Source organism: Terrapene carolina, unplaced genomic scaffold (assembly GCF_002925995.2).
Source record: "Terrapene carolina triunguis isolate 2854851 unplaced genomic scaffold, T_m_triunguis-2.0 Scaffold88, whole genome shotgun sequence".
NCBI lineage: Eukaryota > Metazoa > Chordata > Testudines > Emydidae > Terrapene > Terrapene triunguis.
Window position 1 is genome coordinate 29873146 of NW_020664439.1, and position 25011 is coordinate 29898156.

The 25011-nt window shown below is 42.8% G+C and overlaps 1 protein-coding gene across 3 annotated transcripts in view; it reads right to left on the minus strand.

Moving 5' to 3' along the window:
- Positions 1–1888: 1888 nt before the first annotated feature.
- TRIM59 (tripartite motif containing 59) overlaps positions 1889–25011 on the minus strand; it is a 26539-nt gene continuing 3416 nt past the window's right edge. For all 3 annotated transcript variants that reach the window (XM_026650024.2, XM_026650027.1, XM_026650026.1), the window contains exon 2: positions 1889–5013. In XM_026650024.2, the coding sequence (XP_026505809.1) occupies positions 3781–5010 (1230 nt within the window). In that variant the 5' untranslated portion in view covers positions 5011–5013 and the 3' untranslated portion in view covers positions 1889–3780. The remainder of the gene's footprint in view (positions 5014–25011) is intronic.

Consider the following 25011-nt stretch of genomic DNA (forward strand, 5'->3'; position numbering starts at 1 on the left):
GCAAGGAACTCAATGTTAATAAAATATCTTCCCTTTGAAGGATTACTAGACGCATGGTTTCTTGTAGACTCTTGAGAATATCATAAGGCCCAAATGAGGATTTTTGATTAAAAACAAATGTTAAATTAAAGTGTTCTATTAGAGGCCTTATAAGAGTGGATCATCTCTCTGGGCTCACCTCCCTTCAAAGTAGAGTGTTGTGGTGAGAGCTCCTGCCGGGACACAGGGGTTGAAGGGCTGGCTCCATGAGTAGGAGTTTGAATCTTAGCTCTCTGCCTTTGCTGGATCTGGGCTTCAGTTGCTGATACAAGCTACACTTTTTTGGAATATGCTTCTCTCCCAGGCACTGAACACACCGCAAGTGTCCGCCAGTCACTGGGACAGATTTCTTGGGAGTCATACATACCCTAGTCCAGGGAGGTTCACCACCCACCAGGCTTGGCAGGAGACAAGCCCTTTTCCTTTTTCTCAGTTCAGGCAGGGCCAAATAAAATACAAACAGAGTAACAAAGAAAAAGCTTTGAGGGAAGCTAAAAACTAGCAATTCTAAAAGAATTAATCGACGAACAGACAGCTATAGCTCCGTCTCTAGCCAGGAGCAATTGAGAAGGAATTGAGGAGGGTCGCATGGACACTGCTACCGAAGTTCTCCAATCAGTAGCACAGGGACACAGACACACCTACAGTGATGCACCCATAGGGGGATACATCTTGAAAAACATCATTATTGTACAAGGTAACTTCTTCCATCTCTCATGAGATCAGTTCAACCCACCATTCCAGCTTGGTCTTGAATTAAAGGTGGTTATATGGGGTGAGAGGATAAGAGGTACCCACTTCCCCAACATAATACATTTTTTAGATAGATTTATTAAAATATCCAGTACATGAATAAATACAGATTCTGAATTTTTTTAAAGTAAAATGTTACAATGACATTTTCTAAATAATCCATGTAATCTGGAAAAGTAAAATTGCATTATAAACATATTTGTAAAATATTTAAAACATCAGAAAACTAATATATAAGACATTCTGAGAGAAGAGATCCAAACAGACACTTAGGGTCATTGAAATTAGGTGCCTAGGTACTTTTGAAAATTCCACTAGGTGCCCATCTGTATCATTAGATGCCTAAATATCTTTAAAAATCTGGCCCTTAGTATTAATGGGAATTAAGAAAATCCTCCATATACTGTATTGAGATTAGATGAATTTGTATACGTTAATATAGAATTGTGCTTAATAAATATGCAGTGGTCCAAAAAAACCCACTTCCCATCCAAAACAGAAGTCTCTACCCACTGCTAGCCTTACCTCAAATGTAACTTTTTAGAACCACACTTCTGCATATAATTGATTGGCTTCCTCTTTATGCTGGCTGCTTATTTCCATTACTTTCTGGCTGAACAATGAAAAAAATTTGGTTTACTTTCCGTTTTCCTGTCCTAACATACTGCTACTTTGTTCAGATTGCAAACTCTATTACAGAGGCATTTCTAGCTCTAAACAAAGATTTACTATTAGAATTTCTTTTTTAAAATAATCACATAAACACATAAATATTAGGTTTGGTTTGGGTTGTTTTGTAAACTCTACATTTTGGGCCTGAGTTTTAAGATTGAGTGCACAAATTGTTAGTTGGTATATAGAGCCTGGTCTGTACGGTACAAGAACGATCACTTAAAGTGCCATTTTACAGGAACAAGGGCCCAATCCTGGTTGGTGTTGAAGATGCTCAACACTTGAGCTCTAAAACTGTGATACAGGTCTGTCTCATCTTACGCTGGGGTTACGTTCCGTGGTCAGCGCGTAAAGCCAAAACCACGTATAGTCAAAATTACATTGAGTGTAATGGCACTACAGGAACAGTATTTAATTTGTTATTTTTCTCTTTGTTTTTGCTGACCGCATAAAGCTGAATTCACGCATGTTAAATGCGCGTAAGATGCGACAGACCTGTAGATGAGACTACTAATGATTTAACTTGGGGTTTGATACTGAGAGATGCTGACCATCCTCAACTCCCACTGAAGTCAATGGGAATTGAAGGTTCTTGGCATTTTGCAGGATCAGGCCTCGAGTATGTGTGGGGTTTTTTTAAATAAGGCTTTTAAAATGTCAAGTGCTGCATGAATGCTAATCGCTTAGTTTAAGCAGGAGTGTTGCTATACTACAGTATAAATGAACTTTTAAAAAAAAACTAAAAACATACATTTGTTGATACAGTACAAACAATATTTTAATTTTTTAAGAACTGGCATCAAAATTAACCTAGCATTTGGAGTTCATGTGTGCTGAGTTATTCCCATAGCATCAATCCAAAAACTCATGCTACTGGGAAATCTTCACTGTTAAGTGTAGATTAAACAACCTATTAAAAATTAACATCAGTGGGGACATAATCAGTCCCTTGTATTTTAACTAATGGAGCATACTGCACTTAATTTGATTACAGAGGAGGGGAGTCAACATTTTTGTTTCAGAGTGAAGTAGACTACATTCCAAATTAAATATATGTGCAGTAATATTTAAGAATACATTTATACTGCATTCTCACATTATTTGTTACAGCTTTTTCTTACAAAACAAATAAATAAATAAATAAAGGTGAAATCCTGGCCCCACTGAAGTCTGTGGGTGTTTTGCCATTTACTGTAGTTGGTGCAGGATTTCACCCCATATGTTAACTAGAATTTCTTGCTTGCACATTTAGCTCATTTAGTAAAGCAGCACACATTCAGCACTTTTCGGGACTGTACTTTTACATTTTACCAAGGAATATCATCCCAAAAGTTTTAGAGTAGCACCCACACCTACTTGAAAGATACAAGATCACTTATACATGATGTACATCAGGAAACTTGAAGCAATATGATCCAACTAACAGCCTGGAGCCAACAGGATGAACCACAGTCATTTCATAAATGATTTAATGACCAAAAAATGGTTTCACTATAGATAGTGTAGTGGACCTGCTAAAATGCAATATACACATATAATATACACTTTTTGTACACTGGAGCCAATGACTGACTCGACACTTTGACTTACCCATCTCAGTTTTAATGTCTGAAACTCTAGGATTTGTCTCCTCTCCCCATTATTAATTCTGTGGTACTTTTAGCCCCACCCTACCTAAAAAATTAGTTTAAAGAAGGGACTGGGTAGTAGATGCTTGAGAAGTAATTACCAGTCTGTTGGAAACTGCCTTTCCCAGGTTAGAATCTGTGAATTTATGGCTTTCTTAGAGATAATATGCATCAATTCTGACTTGTTCTTGATTTTTTGCTTGAGATTTATGTTTCGTATCTTTAGGCTCTCCTACATTACAAATCAGTATGGGCAACTGATGAAGGAGCAATGTATTTGACTGTGAACCCTTACATGCAACTGAAGAGTGGTACATACTACTTTAGGAGGAATTACCATCCAGCTGTCATTGACTTAAATGATAATCAGTAAAAAGCAGAGATTCAGAAATGGCATGGTAGTGGGGGCAAAAGACAGGAAAAGATATGGAAAAAATAGGGGTATTAAGAGAGAACCCTACCCCACACACTTCAGTCTCATTCTTCATGTATTTCTGCAGATGGGGGAGAATCCGGTGTAATGATTCTGGTGCTAATTAATCTAGAGAACCAGTTTAAATTTTGTGTAAAGGATCTATTATTTCAATAGCATTTAGATAGAAACTAAAAAAAAAGAGCCTTGTACAATAGTTCAAACATAATGTATTCCTATAATTATCCTAACTGCTAATCTCAGTATTTCAGATACTCAGAAAGAAAAAGAAACAATTCTCCCCATGAATTCCATCAGGAAATTAGATGTATGGCATAGCATTTCCATTACTGCCTGCAAGTTGTTGCATAGATCTTGATAAACAAACTGCAAGATGTCTGAAATATAGATCAAAGTTACTTCATTTACAACTGATAATACAGATTTACTAAATGAAATCATAATTATCACTATCGTCATAGAAATTAGCATCACTGTTAGAGGGTTTATAGACTGAAGCAATTCCTTAGACTGTCCTCTTTCCTTCTCACTGCCTTTGTGGCATAAATTCCCTTTTGAAATCAGCTTTATTTTTGGAGTGAGGATCTTGTTAATCTGACCAATTTCAGTTTTGGACCACACATCCTTCAATAGCTGTCCTATTCGTGGATAAACTTCAACAGGTTTGATATCTGGTAGTTGCTTTTGTTTCAAAGCTTTTACGCGTTGGCGCACATCATCAACCTTCTCAAGGAAAATAAGTGGAGACTCCTCTTCTTGAACAGATGTGTTCAATGACATTAAATCAAGCTGTTCTTCTCTGATTCTTTTCATGTTTTCAACGAGTGGTGCATATTCTTCAGAAATGTGAGCATTAACTTCATCCAAAGCAGCTAGCAAAGCTTGCTTTTTATGCTCCAGTGTGTCATTAAGTTTCTTAAAATATTGCAATACAGCTTTCTTATCGTCTTGAACAATATTTTCATAATGAGATTTCTGTTCTTCCAACTTTTCAATGAGCAAACATACATTAGTCCAATGTTCATCAGTTAATTGCTCAAGGAGTTTCCTAGGAGTCTCCTTTTCTTTCATGTAGGCACTCTGAAGGTCATCTATGGGATGACCATGATGTTTACCTATTGTAAGACAATGACCACACACTAATTTTCTATCCAAAAGACAATAAACATTTAATGGCTGCCTATAATGTTCACTACATGTTGCAACATCTGGGTGGTCTTCTTGCTGATATTTTTCAATGATAGCCTTTAATGCAAAGTTGATAGGTAATGACTCAGTACCAGATGGAGGAATTTCAACAATGCTTCTACAATTGGGACACTTCAGTGGAAGTCTTAGTGGTCTCCATATGGAAAAGTTGCTTGATAGCTGAAGAACGCTTTCCAGACAATTTCTACAAAATGTGTGAGAACATGGTAGTACACGTGGGTCTTCAAATATACTATAGCAAATGGAACAAGTTAATTCCTCCTCAAAATGATGCATTTCCTATAATAACAAAAAAAAATAGTCCATTTATACAATTTAGTTAATATATAATGAACTGGTTTAAAATAAATTACAATTTTAATGACCAGCCTACAGTAACATGGAATTTATCAAACAAGGTCCTAGCTGCTAAACTGATACTTTAGCTGTTATTCCTCGGTGTCTGAAGCTATCTTAGTGTTCCTGCCTTCCTAATACTTTTTTTTTTTTTATGGTAAATAACTTTATAGCTGGGTAGTTAGTTTTAACATATACAGACGCCCCCCCGACTTACGCAATTGTTCCATTCCGGAAAGCCTTGCGTAACTCGAAATTTGCGTAAGTCGGAAACGTATACCCATACATTACACAAAAATTTCCGCAACTCGAAAATCCTATTTCTGGCTTATGGAACTTTTTCCGTAAGTGCGAATTTGCGTAAATCGGGTCTTGCGTAACCCGGGGAGGGTCTGTAGTTAGATGGCAATTTTGGAATTAGGGGTTCCCCCGATCCCATTACCCTCACAGTTCGGGGGAACCTAGTATGCCCAACATCCCTGGGCTTCAAGTCCTGCACAGCCCGTCCCAGGGTCTTCCCAGTTAGTGATCCCCCTGACTCCTGCTTATATTGCCGGGGAGTATCATGGTCCCTCCAGGTGTGAGACTTGTTCTTTTCCACCTGAAACACAACAAATATGCAAATACCAACTCTGAAGACATGATGGAGCATTCCATGAGGCCTCAGTCTGATCCTGGACCTTCTAACCACCCTGTATACAGGAACCACCAAGTAGTGCCCCTCCAAACTTGGCATTCCCTAGCCCTAGAGCATCAGATCTCAGGCTTAAGGACTCTAGCAGGCAAAGATGAGAGGAGAGTAAAGAAGCACTCTCATAAGAAGCAGGAGAAATCCCGCCCAGTCAGACTGGTGAGAGTCCGCACCCCAGTACGGGCATGTCTGAAGCTCATAGGGAGCAAGGGTCAGTACTGGGGGCACTGAGAACCACGTATACTCCAAAACCACCGCCTATGCGGAGGGTGAGAGGGTGGAAAGGACCAACCATAGCACCGCCAAGGGAGAAAAAGGATCAAATACTGAATGTACCGGCAGTACCATACCACAAAGAGGAGGACTCAGTGGCCCCAACAAACAGCAGGTGGTATTGAAGCTCAACACAAGTCTGCACTGATGATTCTGCCTAGAGACTGAAGTCCCTCTCGCTCTCCATCTGCTAAACCTGGTTATACATCCTCAATGATCTAATAGTTTATACTGACCCAGAGTTGACAATACTCTCAGATCTGATAATTCCCAGAGGGGCTACATAGTCGCTGTGCTATTCACTGGTACTATCTACTAGCCACAGTATCATGAGATGTGGTACCAACAGCTCCACCTCTAGAATCCAAAGACTCATGCTCCTCCAGCAGGCTTGAGGCCAACGCAGTGGGTCTTCAAACCAGTGTGAGATGCAAGATTACTCCCAACAGGGGTTCCAGAGTCTCCTGGGCACCCTCTCACTCTCATAAAATAAACTATCAGGTGTAGAACCAATGGTACCCTCACCAACCTCATAAGGGTACAGAGGGCAGCACCTCTGTAACCATAAGAGCCCACATATTGGCCATATTGGGGCACTTGGAACCCATACTATAGAACTCCTGACTTCAAGAGATCCGCGTAGGAGTTTAGTGAGATATCACCTTCCAGAGAACAGCTTCAGCCCCCTCAGGAGTGCTATGAGGAGGAGGAACAGCCCAAGCAACCATTGTTACTCAATCCACCTGCAGCTCTCTCGTCCTCATCTCCTAATGAGGCAGTTGCACTGGCCTCACCATTGCCACCTGATGACCACATAAAATTTCAGAACCTCCTGAGGAAGATTGTGCGGGCTCTCCAGAGTCCCCTGGAGGAAGTTCAGAATCCTACCTACAAGCTTCTGGACATCCTCTAGAACATAGCAAGTAGGCACTTCCAGTCAACTAACCATATTGGAACCAGCCAAGGCAATTTGGCACACTCCATGCCCCCATGCCTTTACTCTGAAAAAGATGGAGAAAAGATACTTTGTTTCATCTAAAGAGCACAGTATTTGTTTTCCCATCCTGCCCCAAATTCCTCAGTGGTCCAGGCAGTCACTGAATTCAACAGACTGCATCAGCCTAGATCCACTCCTTCCAACAAAGACGCCAGAAAATTGGAGCTCCTTGGAAGAAAGTTTCTCTTCCACCAACCTACAATTTCATATAATGAATTATCAGGCACTAATGTCTAAACATTACTTTATTCACTATAATAAATTGTCTGAGTTTGCTAACAAGCTTCCATAGGAACTCAGGCCTCAGTTTCAGGCTATTTTTGATGAAGGATAAGCTGATAACTAATTGTTCCTCCAGGCAGCGTTAGATGCAGCTGACATGGCTTCCCACTCCATGGCAACTTTGGTTATTATGGACTTTGTGGCTTCACTCATCTGGGTTTCCCAAGGAAGTTCAAGCTACTGTGGATGACTTCCCCATCGAGTGCAACAATCTGTTCAGTGAGAAAATTGATGAGTTGTTACACACCCTCAAAGACTCCCGGGCAATCCTCTGGTCCTTGGGGCACACACCCCAGCACCTTAGAAGAAATACTCCAAACTACCTTCATACAGACAACATCCTTCTCCTCAGCCCTTTTACCACCACGAGGCCACTGAAGCTTCCAAGAAACACCAGAGAGTACACTGCAGCAGAAATGTACACTTTCCCACTCATCCCCTTCTGACCTCATGTCCTGAATAAGATCAAGAAGGACAAAGCAACAGTAATCCTAGTTGCCCCTTTGTAGCTGACACAGTTTTGGGTCATCAGAATCCTCCAAATGACCTCTCATCTTTGTATATGCTTACAACTGCTTCCCACTCAAAATGAAGGCTAGACCATCCACCCCACCCCTCCACTTCACAGCCTGATATTTGGACGGACAACGAGGTCATACTCAGAGGAAGTCCACTCCATCCTCAATAAACAGAAGAAAACTGCTCAATCTTCACCCACCCTATGATTGTGAGATTTTTTTAAGGGTCTCATCAGAGCCTTTCCTCTGGTATCAAAACCAGCTCCTAACTGGGAACTTAATCTGGTCTGTCCGCACTTATGAATTCATTATCTGAAACTTTGGCTTCATGCTCTCTTCTCCATCTATTTATGAAAGTGGCTGTCCTGATGGCTATCACCATGGCCAGAAGAGTTAGGTAAGTTTGGGGCACTTATGTCATACCGTGTGCCATAAAGATAAGGTAGACTGAAATTATACCCCAAAATCATCCCAAAGGTTCTCTCCAAATTCCATCTGAATCTACCCATACATCTATCTGTTTTCTATGCAAAATCTCCTATCACCAGAAAGGACAAGATGCTCCATTCTCTAGATGTCCACATAGCCATGGCTTTCTACCTGTAAAGGAAATCCCCAAGATTATTTGTTTCTGTTGTTGACCAGATGAAAGGGAAAAGCAATTTCTGGAGTTTTTGCAGTGAGATTGATTTCAGGCTGCATTCTGCTTTGTTGTGAACAAGTGGAAACTCTTCCCCCACATCAAGGCATGGAGACCCATTTGACCAGAGCACAAGCCACCTCTGTCACTTCTCTCCAGGGTACACCACTCATAGAAATCTGTAGAGCAGCAACATAGTGTTCAGTACACACCTTTACCAGACATTACACCCTGGTGCAGGCTTCTTCTGCAGATGCATCCTGGGGCACAGCAGTCCTGCAGTATCTGAGGTAAAACATAGCTCCTCCCATCTTCCTCCGTTGAGTTACTCACAATGAATACGCACAGAGACCACTAGTTAAAGAAAGAGAAAGGTTACTTACCTTAAAATAACTTGAGTGCTTTGAGATGTGTGGTCCCTATAGGTATTCCATTACTCCCTCTCTTCCCCCTCTGCTTAGGATCCTTCCTAGAGTAAGAACTGGAGTGCCGGTTGGTCTCACTGCTCCTTATGCTCTCAACTTGGAGCCACAGGTACAGACTATCGATGCAGCTAATGAAGAATCTTCCAATCTTAGGTGCATACACACTCTCAGCAAATACCCTGAGGGACCACACATCTTGAAGAACTCGTTACTGTAAAGTAAGTAACCTCTCTTTTCCAACTTGTTCCGTATGGCAAAGCTGAAAATGAGGAGCTTACTGAAGGTTGCTAGAACATGACAGGAGGAGAGGAAACAGGAGGGACTGGCACCACCAGTGGGATCACAGCAACCAAGTGGGAAAGAAAATCCAGGTGAGAAAATAACTAGTCAATAAAGTCATTAGGACTTCATGCTTCTAAATCCCTTAGGTGTTTTGGAAAATCTCCCTGATAGTGATTAACTTTTTTCAAAAAGACAGAACACTAATTACATTAAAAGACAGTTATAAACATACTTTTCTAATGTAAGCAATCATAGTCAGCACAGGGAAATTGCACAATTGTAAATAGAAGGGAGATGGGTCAAGGCTATGAAAGTTAGCTCTCCTGGAAAATATAGGGTATAATCCCTGGCTGCTAATAAAATATAATTGTAAATGTCCATGGCTGTGAGCTATTGCCAAGCACATTGTTTAATAGCTTCTCATTTCCCAGTGATTGCATTACCTTTATTTAGATTATTGTTTTAAAATATTTAGGGCTCTCCTGAATTATATCTTATATAAATCCAGATTTAATTCTACATCATCATTATTCCTGAGGGAATTCTACGCTACTGCGCATGCGCACAATTAATGAGGCCCACATATTTTTAACTTTTTGCGCAGAAAAAACTTCTGCCAAAATGTTGCTGGAGTTCTGCCTTTTGACCACCAGAGGGCATTGTCACAATAGAACAAAACAGCAGCTCCCCGCCAGCAAGGGAAGAGAGAGAGCCTGCCTTCTTCGCAGCGGGTCAGGTCAGGAGACAGGGGCCATGGGGAGACAGACAGCGTGGGGTGCTAGGGAAGTCAGACAGGGGCTCATAAGGGGCTATTGGGGGAGGACAGACTGGTGCAGGGGCTGAATGGGAGTGGAGGCACAGGGCCACAGTGGGGAGGGAGGTGCAGGGCCACATGGTGATGGGGGAGGGGTGCAGAGCTACATAGGGACAGGGGGTGGCTGGGTGAGGGCACAGACACATGGGGACAGGGGAAGTGGGTGTCTGAGTGGGGGTGGAGAGACACGGGGGGTGGAGGGACACATGTGGAGAGGGGCTGCAAGGACACATGGGAATGTAGGAACACATGGGGACAGGGGCAGATGTGCCTGACTGAATGAGAGAGAGGTCGGGGTCAGCCAGGGTCTGCATGGGGGAAGCTCCCTAACAATCCCTCCCCGTGTCACCCCCCCCAAAAAAACCTGTTCCATACTTTTCCCACCCATACCCAACAACCCTCCAAGTTCACACCCCGTCTCCTTCCCAGCAATTTTACTTCTCTCTCCCTCACCTCCTCCATTATCCCTGACTCTCTTTGCACTGCTTCTGAGGAGTGCGGGAAATACAGTTCTGTATTGTAGTTTAAATTAATTATTACTCAGAGTTCTGTATTAATATGCCTAGTAAGGAATCTATTTGTCAAAAAAAATTTCCTGAATCTTTTTTGTCTGTATTGTTACAGATATACTTGCTGACAGGTATTTTTAAATAAATGACCAAAAATAATTGAAACTGGTCTGATTATATTTTGCTATTTTGACAAATAAAATATGCAGAATTGTAAAATATTTTCTGCAGAATTTTTAATTTTTTGGTGCAGAATTGCCCCAGGAGTAATATCATATTGTTCTCCTATAACATTGCTGAATTGATTAAATGTATTAAAATGTTCTGGCGCACACAATAGATTCTAATTTACAAGTACTGCATTTAAAGGGTCACTCATCATAAGATCGTGTTTCTTTTGTTTGCTTTTTACATCCTTATGTTACACCACAAATTTAGGCTTAATCTAAATTCCATTTCAGACCATTTACATGTTTCACTTTTTCCTTTCAGCCAATTTAGTGAAATTACACTTAAATCACAAATGATCGCATTAACACTAACTTTTCTAACAAGTTATTCTGCTTCTTTGTGATTGTTTTATTAGGAAAATTAATGTTAACACTGAACATCACTGCAGCACTTTTGCCTCGTCCCTTTAATTGATTCTGTAGTTCAATTATTTAGATTTTGCTGCATTATAAAAAGCACTTATCCTAACCTTTATTCTGAATCAGAACTCCTACTAGGCTCCAATTCTGCAATTGACAGCATGCTGGTAGACTGCTGCACAAATCTCCTTTAACTTTCCCTTTTTATGGCTATTTGTTTAATTAGGATGATAGCTAATCAGGAATTGTGTTAATTAAATTGTGTTTTGTTCAAATGTGTTTCTAGTCTTTTTATAGTATCATGACTTGTAGTTGATTTTCTATTGGTAATTACTGTATTTGCATACATATGTAATTGATCAGTTGACATCTATGATGGCTGACCTGTGGTGGTTTATTTCATGTGTGTGACTTGAAGCTTTTGAATAGAGAAGGTGTTTCTTCCTCAAGACTGGTGTTGGGGAGGAGGTATTTTTCTTTTCTTTTTGTTCCAAAGATACTGTGAGTCAGAACATTCACCATTGCATTTTGGTGATAAATAATCAGAATTATACTTAATACAATATTATTTAAAGACTGAGGAATACCTTTTTGTATTGGAGAATGACAGTCTTTGTTACTTTGTTGCTACAGCTTCAAATCAGCAAGTCTACAGTGGACTGTATTGGTTGGGCACTCGTGTTTATGAAATATTTTTGATTCAATGTGTACTGTTATTTTTATTTCAACATCAATAATATTGCAGGTCAAAATTAAGATCCTTTGGCAGAGCTGGGTGAGGAATCTGCCCACTAACTAAAATACTGATTTAAACTACTAAGTCTGTTTACTTCTATTCATATTGTAATATTTAAGTAAACAGGATAGTTATTATGAATCAACAGATCTAGCACATAGCCCTGAATTTAAAAATAAATAAAGATAAATCATTTTAACCACACACCTATATCTTATACATCAGAAAAAAAATTGTCATGGGAGATAGACATCCTTTTATTAAAAAAATCATTGTGGCCTGTTCTCTTTATGACATATGCAGATTAATTTTATCTTCAGGAAATTAGTTTGAAACTGCAAAATATTATGTGTCCTCACCATAAGAAAAATCAAACAATTAATGAATTTACAAGAAAGGTGTTAGCACTGTTGTGAATCATCTCAAACTATGCAAAAGAATACATATTGAAACCAAACAGCATTTACCATCAGCAAATAAGTTTCTTTCTAGTTTGTTCACAGCTACAAGCTAAAACAGTAAAAAGTGCAACCAACCTGTCTGTGTTCAGTTCAGGACAAAACTGTTTCATAACTCAAGAACCATACAGCTGCTAGCCAGAGGGAGCCAAATTCCCATTACCACAGAAACACCCTGGAATGTTTCCCAGGCAACAGAGATTTAAGTGTGACGGCAGTTGCTTATTAATGAATAGGTTTCAAAAACTAAAAAAAGGATTTACCCCAGTAACTCTTGTTTTCAGCATGCACTGCCATCACAGATCAACACTACAGAGCGTGGTCACATGGCTACAGACCCTTGCAAGTTAGGCGTGCGCACACATCCCCTAGCACAACATTCCACTGTTCAAGGGTTCTATGAAGGAGAACTCTGGTAGATACGAGAGTGAATTCTCCATCTTTACTGTCATTACATTCATACACTTCAAAAAGACTATCCAAGTAGTTGGTGCTAACATTTGGCACAAGTGTCATGCATTTTTAAAATTCTCCTGTACTGCTTGCATTCCCATGAGTTGAGGATCATGTCTGAGTTGCTCTTGCACAGAGCGTTTCCTCTATAGACATTGAGGAAGCAAAAGGTAATGTCTATATTCAGTTTCACTCTGCTCCTGAGAGCAATGTTGAGGAACTGCACGAACAGTAGTTTGGACATCATCTTCAGGGGGCTGAAGTAAAGACGTGAAGTGCAGGGAGAGAGAAATCAGAGAGCCCAAAAGATCCAAGGAAAGAGGATGGAGAAAGACAAACAAGTTCCAGGAAGGGAGTTAGCAAAAAATAAGCAAGATGCTTACTGGGCTGTATAGTTAGGCCCGTTATTGTGTTTAGAAAATGAGTTTCATTCCAGCAAGAGGGTCACTACTTAATCTCTGCAGATTTATACAGCCAATAACATGAGACACCTTTGTGTTAAGTATTCTCTGCAAGAAACCCTTCAGTTTTCTGTTATGGCATAACCAAAGCTACCAATTTTGACAATATACCAACAAAGGGCTCTTGTCCATAACTTCATTAATATCTGCCCTGTAAAAGCCCAAATTGCCTGATAATGATTAATATACTTCCATGTACATTTCAAAGGTTAAAGGGAAAGGATTGAGGAATTTAAAAGTCACACAAGAAAAAAAATATAGCAAATACCCAATTTTATTTTTATCCTTTTATTTTTTAGTATTTATGAACAATAAAATGTGCTAAAGAAAAAATGGGTTACCTACCTTTCGTAACTGTTGTTCTTATGTGTTGCTTATGTCCATTCCATTCTAGCTGTGTATGTGCCCACGGGCATAGTCAGAGATTTCTGCCTTAGTGGTATCTGTAGGGCCGGCAGTGGCGCCCTCTGGAGTGCTGCGCTCATATGTCGGTATATTAGGCATCCCTGGCCCTACACCCTTTCAGTTCCTTCTTGCTAGCAACTCCAGGAGAGGGGCAGGAGGGCGGGTAATGGAATGGACGTGAGCAACACATCTTGAAAAACAACCGTTACGAAAGGCAGGTGACAGATTTTTCTTCTTCGAGTGCTTGCTCGTGTCTATTCTAGTCTAGGTGACTCACAAGCAGTATTCCTGGAGGTGGGCTCGGTGTTCACGGTCGTGCAGCTTGCAATACTACTCTGTCGAAGCCAGCATCATCCCAGGCCTGCTGGCTAATCGCGTAGTGGGACGTGAATGTGTGGACGGACGACCAGGTAGCAGCCCTGCAGATATCCTGGATCAGCACCAGGACCAGGCAAGCTGCCAATGAGGCTTGCCCCCTGGTTGAATGGGCAGTCACAATCACCAGTGAAGGCATATTCGCCTTTTCATAGCAGAAACGGATGCAGGTGGTGATCCATGATGAAATTCTTTGGGCGGACACCGGACAGTCCTTCATTCTGTCTGCTGCCTCAACGAACAGCTGTGTCAATTTATGGAATGGCTTAGTTCTTTCGAGGTAGAAGGCTAACGCTCTCCTGACATCCAGAGAGTGTAATCTACACTCATCTTATGTCCTGGCTGGCATGAAACTGTGAAACTACCTAGGGTGGAAAGGCTAGATGCGGCCGCAGCCAGACCTTGTCCTTGTAGAACACCATGCAGGGAGGCTCTGAGGTAAGCGCCATAATCTCAGACCCCCTACAGGCAGATGTTATTGCTGCCAGGAACAAGACCTTCCACAAGAGTAGGAGGGAACAGGACAACAATGGTTTGAAAAGAAAGTCGGGGAGCCTCAACAGTATGAGACTTAAGTCCCACAGAGGGACCGGGTCATGGACCTGAGGGTAGAGTCATTCCAGACCTTTTAGAAATCGGACCATCATGTTGTGAGCGAAGACCGACCTGCCCTGGAATGAAGGATGGAAGGCCGAAATAGCGGCCAAGTGGACCTTGATAGATTAAAGAGACTGGGGAGTTCCCCACCTTTGGCAGATCATACCGGCTACCTTCAGGTGGAGCACCCACTTGTGGTGAGAGGAGAAGTCCCTGTTTAGGTGATACGCTAGCGTGTTCCTGGCCCCCGGAAGGTGACACACTTCTAGATAGATTCCGTGGTTGATGCAGAAGCCCCAGAGATGGAGTGCCTCTTGGCAAAAGACTGAGGATCGCGCTTCACCTTGCCTGTTGATGTACAACATCGAGGCTGTGTTGTCTGTGAGGACTCTGACCATTCTGCCCAACAGGTGAGGTAGGAAGACCGTGCATGGTCTGTGCACCGCCCTAAGCTCTTTGACATTTATGTATAGTGTCGACTCCTCTGGGAACCACATACCTTGGGTCTGGAGGGTGCCGAGGTGCATCCCCCATCCGAGGTGTCCGAAACCAACTCGACTGAGTAAGGAGCGCTGATCAAGGGAACTCCTTCCAGGACTTTTCCGGGGTCGGTTCACCATTGCAGCGAGGTAAGTACCGTTGCAGGGATGGTGACAACCTTCTCCAGGTGGTCCCTGGACTGGGAGTAGACCGTTGCTAGCCATTGCTGCAGGGATCGCATCCGAAGCCTGGCGTAATGCACCACATATGCACACACTGCCATGTGACCTAGTAGGCATAGGCAAACCCTGGCCATGGTCAGGGGGAAACACAGAGACTTCCGCGATGAGGTCTGTCAGTACCCTGAATCTCTCCAGCGGCAGGAAAGTCTGGCGCAGGTTGAGTTGAGCAACGTTCCGATTAACTCTATCATCTGTACCAGAACTAATATGGATTTTTTATCGTTCAACAGGCCGAGGCGACGTCCCCTTGGACCTGGAGTTGCCCTTGACAAGCCAGTCGTCGAGGTACAGGTAGATCTGGATACCCCGATGTCTGAGGTAAGCCACCACCACTGACATGCACTTGGTAAATACTCATGGTGCCGTCGCTAGGCCAAACGGGAGGACCGCAAACTGATAGTGGTTGGGACCTACCGTGAACCAGAGGAACCATCTGTGTCCCTCGACGATGGCGACGTGGACGTACTCATCTTTCAGATCGAGGGTGGCATACCAGTCTCCCGGATCCAGGGAGGGGATGATGGAAGCCAGGGAGACTTCAGTTTCGCTAAGTAGCAGTTCAAGCCCCGGAAGGTCTAGTATGGGCCGCAGACCGCTCTTGGCTTTGGGGATAAAAAGTATGAGGAATAGAACCCTTGTTCCTGTACTCCACAGGAACTACCTCCACTGCACCCAGTAGACCCTCTACCTCTCGTATGAGAAGATTCTTGTGAGAGGGATCCCTGAAGAGGGACTGGGAGGAGGTGTGGGAAGGGGAGGTAGAAAGTAACTGAAGGGTATAACCCTGCACCACCGTATTGAGGACCCATCGGTCCAATGTTATAGATGCCCACACAGGGAGGAAGGAAGAAAGGCGGTTGACAGAGGGGAGGAAGGATCCAGGAAACGGTCCGGTAGGTCGCCCTCGGGCGTACCCTCAAAACGTGCACTTGCTTGTCTGCTTACTGCGGGGCGGGCCCGCCTGGGATGTAGATGGGGTTTGGTGGCCAGGGCACTTCTTGTAGCCCCTGGATCTTTTGTGGGGAGGCTCCTGACGAGGGTGGCTCCCCTGGATCTGAGGCTGCTACGGCTTAAACCACTTGCGGGCAGAGCCAGGGACGTACATGCCCAGTACTTTTAGGGTCGTACGGGAATCTTTCAGGCCATGGAGCTTAATGTCCATCTGTTCTGCGAACAGCGTGTGCCCGTCAAAAGGGAGGTCTTGCATTGACTGCTGAGCCTCTGAGGAAAGACCAGAGAGGAGCAGCCACGAAGCCCTGTGCAACGAGATGGTCGATGCCATGGTACGGGAGGTGGTGTCTGCAGCGTCCGATGCTGCTTGGAGAGCTGCTCTGACTGCAGTCAAGCCCTCATCCAGGATCACCCAGAACTCCTTCCTAGAAGCCTCAGGAAGGGCGCTCTCGAACTTGGTCATGGCCTGCCACATATTAAAATCATGGTGGCCTAGTAAGGCCTGATGACTGGCCACCCACAACTGTAGACTGAAGGACAAATAAACTTTACGCCCAAACAAGTCCAGTCTCCTTGAGTCTTTATTCTTAGGGGTCAACTCCCGGTTGACGCTGTCTCTCCCTGTGGTTGACCACCTCTACTACTAGGGAACTGTGAGCAGGACAGGTATAAAGGTACTCATGGCCCTTGGATGGCACAAAGTACTTGCGCTCAGCCCTCTTGGAGATCAGAGAAGGGGGTTTGCCGGAGGGCATTTGTAATTTTAGCAACCCCTTTAGGTAGGGGCAAAGCTACCCTGGCCAAGGCAACAGGGCAGAGAACATTTAAGAGGGAGTCTATGGGTTCCTCTAACTCCTCCACCTGGAGGTCCAAGTTGGCGGCAACCCTCTTTAGCAGCTCCTGATGCACCTTGGCATCATCCTGGGGCACCGATGGAGGGGGCCCGTCTAGCGATGACGAGGAGGAAGCCAGTAGCATGGGGTCCTCTGCAACCATAGGTGGTCCAGCGGCTTGCTCACCCACTTCCTACTGTGCCACCACTTCCCACAGCTCCCATTGGCCGGGAACGGCAATCCACGGCCTCTAGGAGCTGTGGGCGGCCGTGCCTGCAGATGGTCAATGTAAACAAACTGTCTCGCAGCCCGCCAACGGACTACTCTGACGGGCCGAAGGTTGCCCACCACTGAGTTAGACTATCCATTATCCTCTTCCCCCTGTAATACTGACTACTGAGCACAGCATTTTTTTTGAACTTTTAATGTGCTTTTTGTCTTTTAAATACCTACAGCAAGTGGGGTGGAACCCTGTGCCACTGGGTGTCATCAAATTCTTTTGACAGGTGCTGTTGAAATGATTCAGCAATGTATCAATTATCACCCTGCGAGTCTAACCATGGTTGAGCACGTTCATGGTATTTATCCTACCTGACACCCATAAATGGTTGAGCGGATTCCTTCTTGACTGAGGCTAGGTGCAATGCAAACCAGTTATAAAACTGGATTTCTTGTGAATCTTAGATGATTGACAAGGGATTTCCTGTTCTCTGTCACCATTCTTGAGTGTGGCCATATTGGTTCAGGTGAATACATGTGCTAACTGGTCAAATCCAAAGCTTCAAGCTTTACTATTGTCTTTTTTTATGTGGTGCAAGTGGCTGGCTCAATACTGGCTTAACTTCTCAGTTCTTGCATAGCGGATGTTGAAAAGTAAAAAAAAAAAAAAACCACACACACGGTCTAGAAAAAACAATGAAGTAAGTTCCTGAAAATCTACATCGTTGACAATGTTCATTGCTGTGCTGGCAATATCCCATAAATATTAATTGTTGTTGCTGGAAAATGTGGTGGTAATAGGACCATGCATATTTTATTCCTGCCCTGTCTTCTTTTTGTTTGAAATTAAATTTATCATCATTTGAGACACCAAAACCTCCCAGTATGAAGTAAAGACTTTTGTGTTTATTTTTCTAAAATGCTGCCACTAAGGAAAATATGCTGTTTGCTATGACAACACGTGTGACTATGAATATTTAGGAAGAAATTAATTTATAATATGCATTTATCATCCAAATACTTTGCCTAGAGTTAAAATGGAACATATTAATAGCTATACTGAACTCTCTCCCCACCATAGCCCTCGGGCAGCCTGCACCCCAAACCCCTCATTCCTGGTCCAAACCCAAAGCCCTCACTCTGCCCAACCCTCTGCCCCAGCCCTGAGCCCCTCATCCCTGGCCCCACCCCAGAGCCCTCACCCCCCTCCCCCGCACCCCAATCCTCTGTCCCAGCCCTGAACCCCCCTCCCTCACTCCAAACCCCTCAGACCCACCCCCACCACATGAATTTTGTTATGTGCACCAATATGAAGGTGATGTACTACACATCACCTCCATATTGGTGCACATAACAAAATTCATTCCGCACATGCGTGGGAAAAATTAGAGGGAACACTGCTCGACAGCTGGGTACCTTTGGATGCGGCATGACAGAAAACTATGGGGTTTCTTGTGGAGAACTTTTAACACAAGATCTCTCAGGTTATTGCTAAATAAAATTGTACAGAATATATAGTGCCCCTTTCACTGGGATGGAATGACACAACAATGGGCCTCAGCATATGGCCTATGGTTTTAGGGTGGAGATTAAGCTTTTTCTAGGTACCAATCTGGACTGGTACCCAAAAGAAACACAAAAATAAGACATCATCCCTAAAGGATTTCCTTTGCCTCTCCAAAGAAAAGCATGCATGATGGGAGGGGTAAATTTCCCCCCTTACAGTGCTTTCAATTAAGGGCCATCCAACAACAAAAACTGGAATGGTCATAATTTTATCTTGAATTAGTAAAATTGCAGCCTAGATAAAAAATTAAGAGTAGTTATTGTATATATCCCATAGTTATGCTTCAAGATTGCCAGCCTGGTTTGGTTTTCTTTGTACAAAGAGTTTAGAGTTCACAGAATTTCTTTTTTTAAACAAGTCTTTTAGTTTAAGTAGATCAAAATTGTCTAACAATTTTGTTTTTTAAGACACTGCATTTCACAACTAAAGGTCCTGAAACTACTTACCTAATTCATGACTCAAGCCATTGTGTAGGAATAAAAGTATACCTGGGTAACAACTAGCGTCCAAATTGCAGATGGATGTGCTTTATAACAAAAGCCACCAGTAACAGGGCTGCTACCATCATAGTATTATATTGCTAAATACAATTATTTTTAATTTTCAAAATTTAACAAAAGTTAGAACAATCTAAACATTCGTCTGCTGCAATCTGTACTTCCAAAACAACATAATGTCTTCAAAATGTAAAATCTTTGCCAAGATAACATACCATTCTCTGAAACCATCCAATTAACGTGCAGTAACAGTCGAAAAACCTAACAGAATGTTGGGAATCATTAAGAAAGGGATAGCTAATAAGAAGGAAAAATATCATATTGCCTCTATATAAATCCATGCCCACAACTTGAATACTGCCTGCAAATGTGGTTGCAACACCTCAAAAAAGATATATTGGAATTGGAAAAGGTTCAGAAAAGGGCAACAACAATGATTAGAGGTATGGAACAGCTTCCGTATGAGGACAGATTAATAAGAATTGGACTCTTCAGGTTGAAAAAGAGAAGACTAATGGGGTATATGATAGAGGTCTATAAAATCACGACGGGTGCAGAGACAGTAAATAAGGAAATGTTATTTACTCTTTCTCACAACACAAGACTTAGAGGTCACCAAATGAAATTAATATACAGCAAGTTTAAAACAAACAAAAGGAAGTATTTCTTCACACAGCACACAGACAACTATTGGAACTCTTTGCCAGAGGATGTGGTGAAGGCCAAGATTATAACAGGGTTCAAAAAAGAACTACATAAATTAATGGAGGATAGGTCCATCAATGGCTACTAGCCAGGATGGGCAGGAATGGCGTCCCTAGCCTCTGTTTGCCAGAAACTGGGAATGGGCGACAGGGGATAGATCACTTGATGATTACCTGCTCTGTTCAGTTCCTCTGGGGCACCAGGCATTGGCCACTGTTGGAAGACATGATACTGGGCTAGATGGACTTTTGGTTTGACCCAGTATGACTGTTCTTATGTTCTTATTCACAATGTTAATAGTGTAGTTATCTTATCTCTACATTTTAGATACTTACCAACTCTTTACCAAAAACAAAAACAAAAAAACCCCAAAACTTTGTTTTAAACTACAACATGCTTATAAAGGTTCTCTCCATGTAATAATTCCTAGTGAAAACATTAGTTTGAAGGTCAAACTTTAAACATTTGTAGACAAATTATTTTTTTTTTAAGTGGATTTGTGATCTGTTTGCTTCTTTATGATAAAAAGTAGACCTGAAAGTTGCTTTTTTTTGACTGGTTTACTTTTTAAGGCGCTTCCCCCTGTTCGATTTTCACAATAGAAATTCAAGTCTGGTCTATCCTGTAGACACTCTGGCTTTGTCTACTATTGGGATTCCTTCCAAGACCACTTCCAAATAACTTATTACTCCTGGGGAAATACTGCGCGCACACAGAATTCATGTCCCCTGCGGATTTTTTTTTCTCTGCAGAAAATAGATTCTGCTGGAGAGGCACTGCAGTTACACCTGTCATGCACCAGGGGCTGTTGTGGCACCAGAAGAGAGGGCAGCTGGCTCAGGGCCGGAGCAGCCAACTGCAGAGGGAGGAGGAAAGGCTCCTTTCCTCACAGCGCCATGCCCGCGGGGCTAGGTAAGGAGAAACAGGATATGGGGATGAGGGGAACAGAGAGAGCAGGGCACATGGGGCTGTTGGGGGTTCACATAGATTGGGGTTCAGAAGGGGTATGACAATGCCCCACCCACAACATCTTAAGTCTCGCAAGCCTTTCTGGGAACATTTGTTTAGCCTCATGCAATCAGGCTATGATCACAAGAAGGCCTGGAAAGCAGATTGCACTAAACAAGACTTAAAAAAATAAACACCTTATGCCAGATCCCACGCAGAAGGTTCCTGGGTTTGACCTTCTATGGTCATCTTGGTCAACTCTGAACCAAATCCGACAAACCAGGATAGATGTGGACATCTAATGCACAAATGGAAAATCAAGGACTCCCTGGCATGCGAGTGTGGTTCCCCACTACAGACCATCTAACATATCACTACCTACTGCCCAATTTATAAATATGAAGGAAGCATTACTGCAATAAATTCTGCCTACTCCTGATGTAGCCATTTGGCTAGATCAACTTCAGGTAAAATTGTAGTTGCGGCTCTACACCAGCCATATGGAAGAAGAAAAAGAAGAGCTAATGCGGGGGCAGACTTGGGCAGGGGTACAGGAGCTAGTAATGTAACAGCATTGAGATGGGGCTGAATGGGAGTGGAGGTGCAGGGCCATATGGGGGGTGGCTGAGTGGGGGTACAGGGACACATGGGGATGGGGGAACGGTGGCTGAGTGGGGTTCTGTGTTCCCTGTAAGCTGCGCACTTTGGCAACCGCGCAGGAGAAATCAACTGATAGCAGAGTGCGGCAGCATGTGTTCAGGTGCCCCTCCCCCTACGTTGCTCAGTCCTGCAGCTGCTCCTGCGACCTTCCTGCTGGCAGTGCAGAGCGAGCGGGGAGGAGGGAAGGAGGAGGGTGCTGATGTCAGGGTGTCCTCTTCCCCCCACCCCATCTCCGCAGAGCAGGGCAGAGGGGACAGCCTGGCTCAGGAGGACTCGGAGCTGCTGTGGTCTGAATGGTGAGTGTCTGAGTGCCTTTCTTAAAGAGACAGTGCATTGTTTCTGAGATTTCCCCAGCAGTCAGCTCACACAGTCTCTGTCATACACACAAGCTCTCTCTCTCCCTCCCCCTGCATCCCATCTCCGCAGAGTGGGGGAGGGGAGACAACAGGCCTCAAGACAGAGCAGGAGAGCTTTCAGTGAGTATCTTAAAGAGACAGCACACAGCTTTCCCCAGCAATCAGCACACACACTGTCTCTGTGTGTGTGTCTCTCTCTCTCTCTCTCTCTCACACACACACACACACACACACACACACACAGAGTGAGAGTCTCTGTGTCTTTCACACTCACCTCCCAACACGTACTTGTATTATTGTTGTTGTTACTTCTTGGTACCTCCTGCAACGCATATATATTTTTTGTAATTTTATTCTTTCAAAGTGTTATTTTAGTGTTTTGACTGGTCTATGCATTTCATATTTTTTATTTCTCTTAAACTTAAATGTAATTCTTTGAGTATTGAGTTCTAAAATGCCTAACCTGTCCTGGCTGGCGTAATTATCCCTATGGTAACTTTTTAAAAATATATATTATATCCAGGTTTTTTGTTTCTACTGGTGGCGCACATGAAGTCTATTGTCCTTATTCTGTTGCTCTGACTCCTTCCTTGCCTTAGATTTCATGATTCTATCATTTCATGATCACTTTCACCTAAACTGTCTTCCTCCTTCAGATCTGCTACCAATTCCTCTCTTTTGGTCCAAATTAAGTCTAAAATGGCTTCGCTCCAGTTTCTTCCTCCACTTTCTGTAATAAAAAAGTTGTTCCTAATATATTCCAAGAACTTATTTGAAATTTTGTTTTACCATATTACTTTTCCAATGGCTGCCTGGGTAGTTAAAGTTCTCCATTACTACCAGGTCTGATGGAGTACTGTGTCCGATTCTGAGTGCCACACTTTAGGAAAGATATGGATAAATTGGAGAGTCCAGAAGACAGCAACAAAAATGATCAAAGGTTTAGAAAACCTGACCTATTAGGAAAGGTTACACGTGTAGTCTTGTGAAAAGAAGATGAGGGAGGATCTGATAACAGTCTTCCAATAAGTTGATGAGTCATATAAAAAGGCCTGTGATCAATTGTTCTCCATGTCCACTGAAAGTAGAGCAAGAAATAGTGGGCTTAATCTGCAGCAAGGGAGATTTAGGTTAGATATTAGGAAAACTTTCTAACTACAAGGGTAGTTAAACTCTGGAATAATCTTCCAAGGGAGGTTGTGGAATGCCCATCATTGGAGGTTTTTAAGAACAAGTCAGACAAACACCTGTCAGGGATGGTCTAGGTTTACTTGGTTCCTGCCTCAGTGCAGGAGGCTGGACTTTGTAACTTCTTGAGGTCCCTTCCAGGCATAAATTTCTATGATTCTCTGAATTAATGTTAGGCACAGTAAGAAAATTTTCAAAAGTATCCCTAGTGTAGATAAGGCCACACAATCTTTCAGGATAGGGAAGACCTGAATTTCTGTTGTAAAAAGCAAGGGGATAAAGGAGCAGACAGATGGTCATATTCATTTTCAGGTCACCTTTAAGCAGAAAGGTAACAAAGCCTATTCTCAAAAAGCATGGCTCAGTCTCATCTCTTAATAATATGTTCCCTATTTCACGTTCATTAAAACTAGTAGAGCTTTGCCTCAAAGAGTTTCCCACAGCGCTGGTATCACTTGTGATACCACTTTTCGGCAAGATGCCATGCACCAGCAGTTCATATTGCTTACAGTGAATCAAATTAACTTGTATATAAACTGACTATTTTTGTTCCTGGTCTCCTTTCCTTAATCTTAAATTGTGTCCTTAAGGGTGTCCTTAAATTGTTAGCTCTGCAGAGAAGCCACAATCTTTCTTCAGTGTTTGAAATGCACTTAGTACATAATGGGTGCTACCATAAATAAATAAGATTTTGAATTTAGAGTCCTGGGCTAACCAAAGAGGGTGGAACTTTAAAATTGCTTCAGCAACTAACAAAATAGTAACAAAGAAGAATTGGTGGATATTTAGACTTTTTCTAAGACCTTTTGATACGAGTACTTCACCAGGTATTTGTTAAGGAAACTTGCTAACTATGAAGCAAGAGATAGCATCTTCCAATACACATAGTGAAATCAAAATACATTAGTGGGTACCCCAGGAATCAGGGTACTGGTAGGACAGGGGCTAGATTCACAAGGGACTTAAGCCACTACTGGCCTCCCAACATTTAGGTACCACTGACATTCACAAATCCACTGGTCAGCTGCCACCTAACCCTATAGGCACATGAGTTTCTGCTGGTGGGCATGCACAAAACTGCCTACATCCTGATGCCAAGCTGCTTGGTGCCTCAGCTCATGCCAAAACCCCAACAGGATTCTCAGACTGGGCATTACCTCCCCTGTGTGTACATCCCATTATACCCAATAGCCGAGTGACCACATCCCAGGTGAGGACCCTAACCACTGAGCTATAGAGTCAGAAAAATGGCAAGAAATCACGCAGTAAATATGTATACAAAATGGAACAGCTTCAACATGAGAGATTTCAGGGAGCCCAACCTCAGAATACCTGATAGCCTGTTGGTGAGGGCACTCTCCTGGGAGAGGGGAGACCTGGGTTCAAGTCCCTGCTCCAAATCCAACAGAGTTGGGATTTTAAGACAAGTCTCCCCACTCCCAGGTGAGTGACTTAATCACTTGGCTATTGGAAAAAGTTCCATAACCCAGAAATAGGTTTTTCAAGTTGCGGAAATTTTTGCGTCACATACGATTATACGTTTCTGACTTATTCAAGTTACGCAAGGCTTTCCGGAACAGAACGATTGCGTAAGTCGGGGGGCGGCTGTAGGGTGGTATTTTCTCACTATTCCCCACCCCCAAGAAAAGGCTAATCTGGCATGGGTGCCTACTCCAGGAAAAAGTCCATGGCTGTGAATCCTGAGCACAGACAGCCAATTCCCTCCAGCCTGTCAGCAGGGCCGGCTCTGGCTTTTTTGCTGCCCCAAGCAAAAAAAAAAAAAAAAAAA